This window comes from Equus quagga, chromosome 9, assembly GCF_021613505.1.
Source record: "Equus quagga isolate Etosha38 chromosome 9, UCLA_HA_Equagga_1.0, whole genome shotgun sequence".
Classification (NCBI taxonomy): domain Eukaryota; kingdom Metazoa; phylum Chordata; class Mammalia; order Perissodactyla; family Equidae; genus Equus; species Equus quagga.
In genome coordinates this window covers 112,195,117-112,209,034 of record NC_060275.1, presented here as the reverse complement: position 1 = coordinate 112,209,034, position 13,918 = coordinate 112,195,117, and the positions used below count along the sequence as shown (strand labels likewise).

Sequence of the window (13,918 nt, the reverse complement as noted above, 5' to 3'; positions counted from 1 at the left end):
ATTAAATTCCTGTGAACACATTCTTTTTTTTTCATGGAAATAGAAAGACAATTACACTTTTTGAACTCTACTACCAACACAGAAAAAAACAAAGGTGGAAATCTCGTACTACCATTCAACAAATAACCAGTAGCATCTCTAAAAGCAGTTTCCCTTCAATGCACATAAGTATGAGAAGGTGTATTTCAGCAAAGAGACCTTCAGCATCCGGGGGGAAGTGGAGTTTATTTGAGGCAGTAATATTTCATTGAGCTTCTGGAGCCACTGAGTCAGAACCACGAGCTTCTCTCTAACTCATAGCGTGTTCCTCCTGTCAGGCTGCCTGTTTAGCTGAAGGACTCCGTACTGGCAGAGAATTCATTTGGCTCTTGGAGGAGTCCAAGGAGGAATTAAGTAGGAATGCTGGGATATGAGTTTCAACCAAAACAAAATGGAACCCAAAACATTTTAGATGAAGGGCTTATCTTACTGTGCATGATACTTAGAAAAGGATATAATTAATCTAGAATGCTCCTCTAACAGTTAATTTTGCAATCTCTGTTTCGATTTAAACATACTTCCTCTTAGGGAATAGGGAAAATCTTGAAAGAAAAATGTATAGGTTAAACTTCATAAACTTAAAGCGCAAAGTAATGAATGCTTAAGGGAAAGAAGACCTTGGGGAAATCTAGGAACAGGCTATAACTTAGTAGAGCCAGTTATTAAATATTTGCTTTTTCCTATTGGCTTAGAAAAAGACAAATCTTCCCTCTGGCAAGGTGGGTCTCACTCTCTCTGATGTGAGCCTCTGGCTACAGCCCCATACCCCTACCCCAAGACTGGTAGGCTGGGCATGAAGGCAGCAATGACTTCGGCTCCCTCGCCTCCAGGCAGGCATCCAGGGTGCCACAAGGAGGTGCTTCAGGCAGTTGTTGATGTAAGCCCATGCTCCTGCCCCTGCCGCGTTGATGCTTTCTGAATCCCTACTGAGATGAATGCCTAAGCTATCTTCCCTGCATATCAATCATGTTCTCTTCCCCTATTTGTTAACTTAGATCTATCGTGGGATCACCAATTTTTTAAACTACCCATGTTTGCTAGTCTGGTAACAACAAAACAATAACTTTCTGGGAGACATTTTAAAGAATTTAACCCTCTTAACCAAAAAAGAAAAATTATGCATCCTTTATTTAGCAGCATTTGGAAATGAGGTGTAGAATCTAAATTTCTAGGTGTGACATTTTTCTCTTAAGGTTTTATTTCTAAACCATTTTGGGGATGAAGATGCCTTTGAGATGTTTGATATTAATTCCCGTCTGCCTCGGGAGAGTCTACTGAACATACCCCTAGCCTCCTCCTCACGGTCTACAGCCCACATCAGGAACATCAGCCCTTTCATCCTCTGCAGTAAGTTGGTGGGGGTCTTGGGCTAGGAACACCATCAAGCTGTTGAGTCCTCTACTCAATGCTCCTGGACTGCAAGACTTTTCAACTTCCTGAATTGCTTTTTATATTTTTTTCAGTCTCCTCGCCACAATTACTTCAATTGCTTGTTGACACTTGTTGATGCTTTTTTTTTTTTTTGGCAAAAGCCCTCAGTTCATTAAGTTTTAGTCTATTGTACAATATGGAAGTTCAGGAAAACAAGTATTTTCTTTTCTATAAGACGACCTAGGGTAAGGCCTGATGAGTGTGGGTCTGAGCAGTCCAGAAAGTTCATGGATTTTACTGTATATTCAGGGGACACTTAGTGACCCCTTTTCTTCTGCTTCTTCATAGATTCTGTTATTTCAGTTGTGTTTCAATTACTCAGACTCTTGGACAATTGCCCTTCATATCTATGATGCATCTCATTATGACCAAATACTGTGTCTTTGGGCTCAGGGCTTGTGTGTAGCTCATGAGCCAAGAAGGCAAAGTAAATCTTACCTTTTTGTAGAGACTCCTCAGGTCTCGGTACTGCCACATGCTGTTTAGGACCTGAGATGCGGCCTTGACCACTTTTGGAGAGTGTCTGATAAAGAAAAGACAGGACATGCAAGATGGTGAGCAGGACAGCTGGACTTCAAATTGACACTGACTTGGCAGGAAATGTCATGAATAAATATCCTCACGGGGTTTCTGGCTCTTTTCCTCTCAGTCTGGGGAGTGCAAGGGATGGCTCCACCGGTCTCCATCCTCATTCTCATCAACACACTCATGAGGCTAAGAGACTGGAATGCATCCCAGTTTTGCAAAGAATTTTCAAAATGGAAACCAAAGAGCAGAGCATTGAGTCAGGATGCAGATGTAAGGTTTGACATAAGAAGAGAAAAACAGCAATTAAGAAGGGCCCCAGATTCAGGGGTTTTAATGGCAGTGTTGTACAACACCTGTGTAGTAGAAGAAAGAAGCTATTCATTTTCTCCACTGAGGCATGAGAGCGTACACTGGGCTGGCTCTATGCGCCTGCGTGATTACAGGGAGCTGCTCTCCAGCTCCTGCTGATGCCAAGCACGAGAGACTGGCAGTGAAGGCAGACGTGTGCACACACTGCACACACACTCTCTTACATTTATATAGAGGAATGAATAAGCATCTATAAATAACAGCCTTCATACAATTAAAGTTCCAGCCTCTGGACCATAGGGAGAAACTAGGGTCACATAAACATTTGGACTAGTGGTTTTTAACATTCTTTTGAGTCATGGCTTTGAAATCCCTATGAAATAGTAGCTACATATTTTGCCTTGTGGTTCAGTGCCAATATGCATGTCAAAACAGACACTAGGTCCATAAATCTATGTTGATTTAATTCAATCAAATTCTTGGAAGTCTCTTTGCCTAGTGGTGAGGGAAACTGTTAATTACCTGCTGATTCTTTGTTTTAATGGGCTGATTCCACAACCAGCTGCACAACGCTAGTGGCTACCATTGACATTGAGCCTATCTCAGTGGCTGGCACACTTTTTCTATAAAGGTGCAGGTAATAAACATTCCTGGCTTTGGGGCCATATGGTCTCTGTCGCAGCCACTCAACTCTGTCATTGTAGGATGAGAGGAGTTGTAAATAATATATAAATGAATGGATGTGGCTGTGTTCCAATCAAACGTTATTTACAAAAGCAGGCAGCGGTGGGGTGTGGCCGGTGGCCGTAGTATGCTGACCCCTGGTCTATGTGAATGCCGACTCCTGGAGCTGGGCAGGACATAAAGATTCATGAAGACGCCAATGTGAAGTCCACCCCACAAGCTGACTTGTGGTGCAGTGGCCCATAGATCCCCTAAGAGAATATCTGAATTGAGACCAAAAATGCCTTTGACATAAAGTGGTCTTTGAAATAGAAAGTGAGCAGATGGGTAGATGGGATCAGGTTGAGGTTGAATTTGAGAGACAGAGTAAATGAATGTTTCAAGAACATGCATTTTGTAATTAAATTATGGGATGCTACTACATTGTCAGTTAGATGTCAGCTATTTTCCTGGGTCTTCATGTTTGCAACTTAGACCAACTAAGTTTAAGGTTTATTCATCCATTTATTTACTGGTAACAGTAATAGTCACTCTTACAATTATTATTACTGAGATGGAATTCAATTTCTGCTGTGTTTGAAATCTATTAGTTATATCATGTACTTCTAAAATTAAAAAAATAGAGTTCTTATAAATTCCAAAGTTTTTCTCTATGAAAGATGAGCTATATTTAAGTAACATAAATATTTTCTTTTAGTAAAATAGGCAGTTGCTAAATAATTTCACAATTTATGTTAGTACCATGATCTAAATTAATATTAAATTTCTTTGACTTAAAGACAGAGTTTTAGATCTTTTCATGGAAATAGATCAAGTACATTTTATTCTTATATAATCAATGCTGAACAAAGATTAAATGCTATGTTTTGCTGTATTTTATCATTGTTAGCTAGAATATGTCCATGACAATACCCAAGCAACTCTGGAAAACATCTATTAATATTCAGGTAGCGACAATGTAGTTGAAACATATTTAGTATGCAAAAATTCCTCTGACACAGTGTAATTTTTTGTTTCTACTTTTTTCTTGGTTACAAAATAGAAAGAGACTGTGAATGTGTAATAGTAGCAGGTTTTAACCTCCCAATTAAAATGCCAATACATCACGGTGTTATAATAACACATGAAGGTCAAAGAAACATTGCTTTCTTTTTCAACTTTAATTTTGATCCATCCACTAGACTGGTACCATAGCAACATCTACTTGAAAAACTATAACTATTGATTGAAGGACTTGAACAATTGAGTGTTTCTAACGTGACAAGTGATTATAACCTAAGTCACAATACACTGTTCCTTCCCGACAAGTAACAGTTGAGACTGTTAATGGCTTTTCTGTCTTATGACAAAATACAGTGACACATTCAACACTATTTCCTATATAACTGTTAAAATTAGAAGAAAAAACCCAAATGTACTTTTGAAACAGATGGACATGATAGAATGTCCATAATGGGTGTTTAAAAAGATGTGATGTGAAAAGAACAATATAAGTTATCAGACTTCAAAATGGTAAGTATAAGACTCCTATAAGAGTCATTAATGATTACGCAATGTCTGAGCTTCACTGGAGTTGTCAAATCAGGGGTGGCTGAAGACTTCAGTGGGTGCAATTCATCTGGGGTGTTCCGCACAGCCATTGCAGCAACAGGACCACACAACATCAGGCCCAGTGGTAGTATTAGCAAGACACGGTGAGTTATACAATTCAAACAGACTGTGAACGGCAACTTGACAGTCTGACCTACTGATATCATGGCATATTTAAGCTTGCGTATATTTAGGAATAAAATGTATAAATAGATAAAATGGAGAATCACAGATAGGCACATCTCTCCATCTGTGTTTTCTCATGCTGTCTCATATTGAAAAATCAGGTTTGAACTAAATTTACTTCTGTAAATAATTTTTAAGGACAATTTAGGGAGGGCAGATTTGCAAGAATTTTTATAAATTAACCAGAGTGAACTGATTGCCTCCATTTTCCAAATATTAAATCATCCTTAATTCCAAAAATTCTATTTTCAATAAAGAATTTTCATTTTATTAAAACATCTCTGGAAGGCCATGGGAATCTCAGTGCCTACTGTCTTAATAGAATTGAGTGATAAACGATGAGTTTAGAGCTAAGATTCAGAGTAATTCTCCTGGATTCATTTTGTTTTAAGAGCAGTGAGAAGCACAACCAAACTGACAGGTAGGTGGCAGATGAGGATACCTATAGTTCTAAAAACCCTGTTTTGATCCTTGAATTAGTCACTACATAAAAAAGAGATAATCTACATGAAAGAATGGCTGAGACAGTCTAAGCAGGAGAACTATAACTGGGAAGATGCTTGACTCAACCCAATTCAACACTTCTTATGAAACATGTCAATCCAGGCTGTTACATTAGAAAAAAGATAAAGGAACTTTGAGATGAAAACAAGTGACTATTCCAGAAGGAAATTTTCAATCAAATTAAAGGACATTTACAAGATCATTTGTAGTGAAAGAAAATTCCCATTATCAACAATCAAGATTGGACCATTTTCTGGATTGGCAAAGTGAATATATACTATTTCACAGATGGCTTCCTTAAACAATTTTTATTTTATATTTTTTTTTGCCGAGGAGGATTATTTATTTATTTTTTGCTGAGGAGGATTCCCCCTGAAGTAACATCTGTGCCAATCACCCTCTTTTTGTTTTTGCTTGAGGAAGATTAGGCTTGAGCTAATATCTGTGCTAATCTTGCTTTACTTCATACGTGGGTCACAGCCACAGCATGGCTGATGAGTGGTACAGGTCTGCACCTGGGATCCAAACCTGTGAACCTGGGCCGCTGAAGCGGAGTGCGCCAAATGTAACCACTATACCACGGGGCTTAAACAATTTTTTAATTAGTTTCACCAAATAACTTCCTTTGACTATAGGACTGATAAGAGCATCTTTTCTCTTTAAGGCCCATTTAGTGATGCTTACCGCCATAAGGATGCTCACATAGTTGGAAGGAATGAATATACGCCAAACTACCCCTCAAAGTTCTCTAGTCTTAAAATTGAGAAAAAATTTGAATGTCTCATGATTATAGACAAATATGCCAGAGCGTTTTTGTGAATTATGGTTTTATTCTGTGTGTATGTGTGTTTACTTAAAAAAGCATTAACACATAAGCTCTTAATGCACAAAACAGGTAAGCATTTCAGTGAGAGATTTCAAAGGTCTACTGAAGCTGCATGAAGAAGAAAACCATGTGGCTGCCTGCCTGTGGAGAATAGCACTTTATTGTAAGTGCAATAAAATATAGTTCAAGCCAACCATCTCCATCGCACAAGTATAACCCGAGTCCCACCGGGCTTCTCTGTTTGCTGTAGAAAAGTATTCAAATCCTAATACTGAACTGTTGACTGAACCTAGGTGGAGGCCTCAGGGTGCTTAAACAGAAAACCTGAAACTTGTTTTGTAATACATGGTAATATCCTGAATTAAATGAAATAATGGGAGAATTTCCAAAAAGTCTCAAAGTGCCTCCCTCACAGGCTTTAATAATACAAGAAAAATTATTTAGCATTTAGATGTAAAGGAGTGGGGAAGGGCAGGGAATGAAAAGTCAAGAAGTAGACTTCTGATAACAAAAGGTTTACCCTTTTAATCTTATTTGATTATATTGAGGGACTTCCAGGAGGAGAAATTTAATTAAGGTTAGTGAGTGTTTCTGTAAAACTGCCAGCTCGCTGATACACTGACGCTCTGGCTTGTGAAGATATTTTCTGGTTGCATACAGTAAGATACCATTGATTCTTAAATCAAACTGGGGGCATTCCTATTTGTGGCGGTGCAGCTGCTTCCACATGGAGCCTTATCTCTTTTTATTCCATTCATATAAAAGCCCTCCTTCCTTGCCACCATCCCCTCTTCTGGGAAATTTCTGTTTGTCCTTTAAGATTTGATTAGCACGTCTTTCAGGAAGTCCATTATGACAGCTCCTCTCTTAGTTTTAGATTGGGAAGTGCAGGCATAGTGACTTGTTCAATTAAATAGTTTTCCCCAAATCCACAGCTAGTCAGGGAGGGTGCTGGATTGGCCCTGAGTTCTCTCTGTCTCCATCACACTCTTTTCTCCCCCATCCTCCCTGCATGATGACTTGCTAGACACAGCCGAAGAGGCACAGAGAAAAGGATGTGAATCCCAGTGCCAACACTTTGACTTGCAACCACAGAGGAACAACTACCACAAGATACCTGAATGTATTCAGGTAAAGCTGATTGTGTCTTCTGTGTTGGAGGAATACAACAGCGTATGCACGTGGATTGTCAAGTCTATCTTACCAATATCGTGGTAGTCACCAAGTCATGAGTTATTCAACAAATTGAAATTCCCCGTAGCATCAGCTTTCATTGTGGGGTGGGAAAACTGGAAACCATTTGCCATTTCCTTCTCTTGATTATCAGAGACAGATGCTTTCCAATGACGTTCAGTAGCGTTACTCATCCCAAGGGGCAATGGGCACACTTAGAACCAATTCTATCAACACCAATTCTACCGTGATATCAAGTGACTGTCTGACTTACTTATCTCCTTTGCTTTTGGAGATGCCGACCAACTTCTCGATGCCACCAGCATCCCGTAAGGCCTTGGCGTTCTCCATGTTCTTGGTGATCACTTCATGCAGGGTGCAGCAGACGGCTGTCACTGTATCGTCCGACATGGCCTTGCTGGCTGTGTTGTTGCTGTTATTCCCTCCTGGGAGCCTGTGGACAAGGTCTCGCATGGCGTATTTGCCTTTGGAAAAGAAAATGAAGGAAAGAGTTGAAATGAGGCCAGAATGGAGGAAGAGGGCAGAGGAGATGTGGGGACAGGGGAGAAAAGCAAACACAAGACGCCACATAAATGCAATGTCTGTTTCCCATCACTAATTATCCTCTATTGGGTAATTTTGGACACATATACAGAGAAAACAGTATGTCATCATGGCGAATGCATGGACTTGGATGCTAGATGGATGTGGAAGTGAATCTCTGGGTGAGTTATTTCACGCCTCCAAGCCTCAGCCTTCTTCATCTGTAAAGCAAGAACAATAATGGTACCTATCTTACAAGGCTGCTGCAAAGATTAAATGAGTAATGGTGTGAAAAGCATTTAACATCCGAGGATTCCTGAGGACGAAGGACTCAATAGATGGTAGCTGCCGGTGGATTCCTGCTTAGTATTCACAGAAGTCAGGAAAACATGGTAATGGTAAATCTACTATAACCTCAAAAATGTCTTGCCAGGAGCAATGTTGGGCCCTGTATTATTTAACAGATTAGAGTCAAACCACAAATATGTGGAGAACATGATCACATAGATGACTTCTGAGTTCTGGCCCCTATAAAGCAAACAGAAACATTTAAAGCAAGAGAGAGAAGCTTTACAAATAACATATAACTAGGTATCCTTTGAACTAGGGTAAGTGGATGATCTGCTTGTCTCCGATGGAATTTTACTGCTTGGGTCTACCATATAACATTTACTAATTTGACATGTTTGTCTTTGTGTGAAAAAAAATAAAATTCAACTTTGCTCCCTCAATTCCCTTTATCGTTATTAATCTTGCTACACCCGATGATAAAGCTACTTATAATGACATCTTTATGGAGTACTTTTAGTTTACAAAGCACTTTAGGCATTACCGATAAACCTGCGGGACAATTAATTCATCCCGCCTGCAGCTTCCTGTTCTGTTTCATTAATCTACTCTGGAACTAAGTAAATGAGAGCCGGTAGCAAATTTGGCTGTTCATCATTTTTTGGATGGAACTGGCATGTGTCCAAAGTTTAATCCCTTCCTGGTCTCCCATCTCCCAATTAGATGTATTTAACTAGCTCCTAAAAGCCATTGGAAAGCTTTTTCCTCCATACATGTCTCTAAAGGACAGTCTCTTTTCCTGTTGAATTCTCTGGTCCATGGTGCCTGGGGGTAGAAAAAGGAACTCCGTGGGAAGAGGTGATGATATCTTAATTCCAGGCAGTAATAAATAAAACATAGGCCCTTGTAATTTTGGTATCTGCTCTTATTCTATGTTTGTGTGGCTTATTTTAGCATGGACAAAAAAAAAAAAAATGCTGATGTCTAAATTACTGAAATAGCAAAGAGTCTTCATCACTTGATGGTAGCTGAAAAGGGTCTGACAAAAGTGGTTTGCCTGAGAACCCCCAAATGTAGCAAATTTATTTTCTAATGACAGCACTTAAAATAGTTAGAAGAAGACCCTTTCTACACGGGTAGTCCTCTGAGCAACTTGCTTTATGTATTTATCATTAAATCGCTTTCAACTCCGGCTAAGAGTTTACTTTTGTTGGGATCAGCATGTCGACGACTTTATCAGTTCATTAACCCCCACAAACCACTGGCATAGAAACCTGAGTTCCACAGAAGAGAGAAGATGGATGAGTTCTTTTTCTTATAAGGGAAGTGATGGAGGAAGGAAACAGAAAACTATGTCAATCATTGTTCAGACAGGGACATTCACACCCCTGATCCGGTAGGAAAGACCGATCTTGTGACCTTGGACAGCATCAAGGTTGAAAGCAAAAATGAGGAGCGCGAGAAGATTCGGCTGTAGCATGTTTTGGTTTTTGTAATCACCGTTTTTAAAATGATGACAGACAAATTTGAAGGTGTGGTTTCATCCTGAATGGCTTCCCAACCTGTGAGCTCTGAATGAGATACAAGGTGTTCCCGGACCGGTCAGGTGGCAGGAACAACTGCCTCCCCCCAGCAGCCTCCTCGATTTGCCCCCGTGTGCAAATACGACACAAACACTCTCATTTTCCATGTGCTCCATGGCGTGGAAAACAGCAGGAGTCACTGCCATATATAACCTACCACAACCTGTCGAGGAAACCCACTGGAATAATTTTATTTCTGATATTTCCAATACAGTTCACTGACATTTTAGTAGGCAACTGGGGATTTTCCATGCAGTCTATTTATTAGCTTATATGGAGGGATACACTTTAGCCCATAATTTTGACTATCCAAGTGGAGAAACAAATCAAGTAAAAGTATTCCACAGAACAGAAGACCTGTGGGCAAAGTTTGTTAATTCTTTTAAGGATATAACAATTGTTTTAGCCTTTGATTACGCTGCTGAGAAAAGCTGCCTTCTCACAGTGGAACCTGAATCCTATCTTCATGTGAAGTTTGAGTTGCAAGAATAGCTTTTTAGTTCTTTCTTGAGTTTAGAAACTTTGAGTCTCATTGGGGGGAAAACAAAGCATGGAACACAGATTAGTTACAGCCACAAGTGACCTCATGTTGGATGCTAATAACGGAAGTTCAGGGATGGGAGAAATTTGACTGGACTGAGGTTGTCATGGAAGGCTTGATATAGGAAGTGGAAGTTTAGGATTTGTTCTTTAGGTCAGGGGAGCCTCCACTCTAGATATTTTACAGAGAGAATTCTGGTGCATCAAGAAGAAGGGAGGTTTCAGAATAGTAAGATTGAAGGTAGGAGAAACATGTCATCTTTTTCTTGACAATAAAGTGCTTTCTCTCTGAACTTTTATTTTACTGAAATTATAAGCATTGCAACTCTAGGTATCTTGTGCCTATAATTGTTCTGTGTTCCATATTTTCTCCCCCCCTTCGAAGTTTCTAAACAATAAAAAGAACAAAAAAGAACAAAAAAGCTATTCTGGCTACCCAGTAGGAGGAATCTTGGCACCCCCTTCCCCCACGCCTCTGTCAGGCTTTTGGGTCCTTCAGGTCTGAGATTTCTTCAGAGATGAAAGCTGTTAACCTCCTTTTAAAGCAAATTCTCTTTTTTGTGTCACAGTGGTGATGACAAAAAGTTGCAAGGTAGGTGGGCCAAACTTTAACTTGCACACCCAAACATCATCAAGGTGATCAAATTGTTGCTTTTTTCTTTTGTTTTCAGAGAGTGAAATGGAGGGAGGTAGAGTTGTTTTTGGGCTAAGGAGCAGGGTGGGTGGACCACCAGGTGGATGCTGTCTCTTTAGGAACCTGGAGGAGGAACAAGTTGGAGCTTCTGCACGGGCCCAGGGACATTAAAGACACCTGGAGCTCAGCAGTGCCCTTGTGGGGGCATTAGGACACCAGGGAGATGCAGAGGAGATCGTAGAAACACTCACTCTGCAGTTGAGCCTGGCATGAGGTAGAGTTGCTTCCTGTTTTAGAATGAACTGCTGAGGCCCACAAAAGGGACAGTGGCACCAGCAACCCCTGCAGACTGAAGACCACTCCCCCTTCCTCTGGGTTTAATTTGGTTTAAAAATAAGTAAACGCTATGACACTGAAATTTCAGACTGAAATTCACAGAGCGATTCATGTTGATGATACCATTTAGCAGGCAACAGTAATATTTCAGGACAAAAACAACCAGGACTTGTGACCATAAAGAGGTGGGCTTGGGGAGCTGGGTGTCAGGGACAGGAGAGCAGCCATGATGGAGAGTCCTAAAATGAAACTGACAACGATTGGAGGGAGTCCAGTGAAACGTTGAGAGTAATAGAGGCAAAGAGGATTCAGAAATCTCTAGCTGGGACAATGAGGTGGGTAGTGAAAACCAAGTGAATTTTAAAGTTTAATAATAACGGACAAGTCGGATTTCTATTTTATTTTTCCACACAAAGACAAACATGCAAAATTAGTAAATGTTATATGATAGAGCCATAAAGCAAAATCCTCTTGAGGTCATCAGGTTCAAAACACACCCAGATTTGTGAAAACAAAGTGGACAGCTTGCCCTGCCTCCATTAGAAATGAATGTGCTTCCCATTATCCGCTATCATGGAATCACATGTTAAACAAGAAAAGCACATCGCTCCTTCAGATTGAAACAAAACAAAACACAACTCTGCCACCCGCACCACCACCACCAAACAGGTCCAAGTTCCCAACAGAAATGAATCTTCCAGCCATTTCTTCTAAGTTACTTAGTCTCTAATGAAAATAACTTTCCCTCTGACTTTCGCAATACTGATATGAGATGACTATCAGAGATATTATAATTGTGTACAAAAACTATCATTTTCCGTTAATGATTAACTTCCACCTTGTAACTTTGCTACTCTTTCCTTTGTGTATGTGTGTATATCCCTTAAATACCTGTATTTATTATTTGTTGAAATCAGTTTTCTAAATTCAGAATATCTGAAAAATTGCAAGTAAAAATTATTTTTGCTTTATAATGCTTCTTTCTGGGAGTCTTCTGTTTGGAGTGGTTGGCACATGACGGTGTCTGGATGGACTCAGGAGACCTAACAAACTCTATTGCTCAAGAAGGGCACTCCCTGCAGAGTTCTTGTACAGAAAAGACCTGGTGGGAACGTCCTGATGGGGTAACAGAGCTTTGCTCTTGCTGACTGCTTCTGTTTCTGTGTTGTTTGTTTGTTTACAATTCTTCTATTTCTATTTCAGGACTAAGCCTATTTCTGGTGTTGGTTTGCGCACTACCAGTTAGTTTCCCCATTGGTGGCAGCAATATTGAGTAGTGGTTTTATGGTCTAACCACCTGTGCTCTGTAAGGTGGCAGACAACAGAGAGGGCACTTGAGTCCCTTCCTATGCCGATTATGGATCTCTTTCGATCATTGATAGAGTCCTCTGTATAGCTGGCTTTGTGATGTACCATTATAAATTCAAATCTCTCAAACCAACTTCAGAGAAAAGATATTTCAACAAAAATGTTGGCTGGAATGGAGAGCAGCCCTGGATCAGGAATAGCATGCTCCTTTGTCTCTGAGGTCTTGGTACCTATATGGCTTCCCTGTTTCTGGAGCTGCTAAAACTGACCTGTGAGTTTTTGCTGAGGTGCTCTAAATTTATTCTTTTTCCTTCAATTTCTTTACTGTGGTAAAATACACATAACGTAAAGTTTACCATCTTATCCATTTTTAAGTGGACAGTTCAGTGATGCTAAGTAAATTCATTTTGTTGTGCAACCATCACCACCATCCATCTCCAGAACTCTCTTCATCTTGCAAAACTGAAACTCTATACCATTAAACAATAACTCCCCATCCCCCATCCCCTAACAACCAACACTGCACTTTCTATCTCTATGATTTTGACTACTCTAAGTACCTCATATAAGTAGAATCATACAGTATATGTCTTTATGTGACTGATGTATTTTGCTTATCATAATGTTCTCAAGCTTCAGCCATAGTGCAGCATATATCAGAATTTCCTTTCTTTTTAAGTCTGAATAATATTCCATTGTATGGATAGACCACATTTTGCTTATCAATTCATCTGTTCGTTGACACTTGGGTTACTTCCCCATCTTAGCTACTGTGAATAATGCTACCATGAACACAAGTGTACAAATATCTTTTCATTTCAACCTATTTGTGTCTTTAAATCTAAAGTGAGTCTCTTGTACATAGCATGTTTTTTTTTAATTCATCCTGCCAATCTCTGTGTTTTGATTGGAGAATTTAACCCATTTATATTTAAAATAATTACTGATAAGGAGGGACTTTTTTACTTTACTATTTGTTTTCTATATACATTGTAGCTTTTTTGTCCCTCATTTCCTACATTATTGTCCTTTTTGTGTTTATTTGATTTTTTGTAGTAAAACATGCAAATTCTCTTCTCATTTCCTTTTGTGTATATTCTATAACTATTCTTTTTGTGGTTACCATGGGGATTACATTTAATATTCTAAAGTTATAACAGTCTGATTTAAATTTATACCAGCTTAACTTCAATAATATACAAAAACTCTGCTCATTTATAGCTCCACCCCCACCCCTTTCAGTCATGGATGTCACAAAATTATATCTTCATATATTGCGTGTCCAAAAACATAAAATAATTATTTTGTTAATGCATCAATCTCTTAAATCATGCAGAAAACAAAAAGTGGACTTACAAACTGTTGTTACAATAATGCTAGCTTTTATAATTACCCATGTATTTGCCTTTACTGAGA

The 13,918-nt window shown here is 39.4% G+C and overlaps 1 protein-coding gene across 4 annotated transcripts in view; it reads right to left on the bottom strand.

Moving 5' to 3' along the window:
- Nucleotides 1-13,918, bottom strand: part of CTNND2 (catenin delta 2) — an 881,420-nt gene that overhangs the window by 37,671 nt on the left and 829,831 nt on the right. For all 4 annotated transcript variants that reach the window (XM_046672368.1, XM_046672371.1, XM_046672369.1 and 1 more), the window contains 2 exons: nt 7,545-7,755; nt 1,909-1,993 (listed from right to left, as the gene is read on the bottom strand). In XM_046672368.1, coding sequence (XP_046528324.1) covers nt 1,909-1,993; nt 7,545-7,755 — 296 coding nt within the window. The remainder of the gene's footprint in view (nt 1-1,908; nt 1,994-7,544; nt 7,756-13,918) is intronic.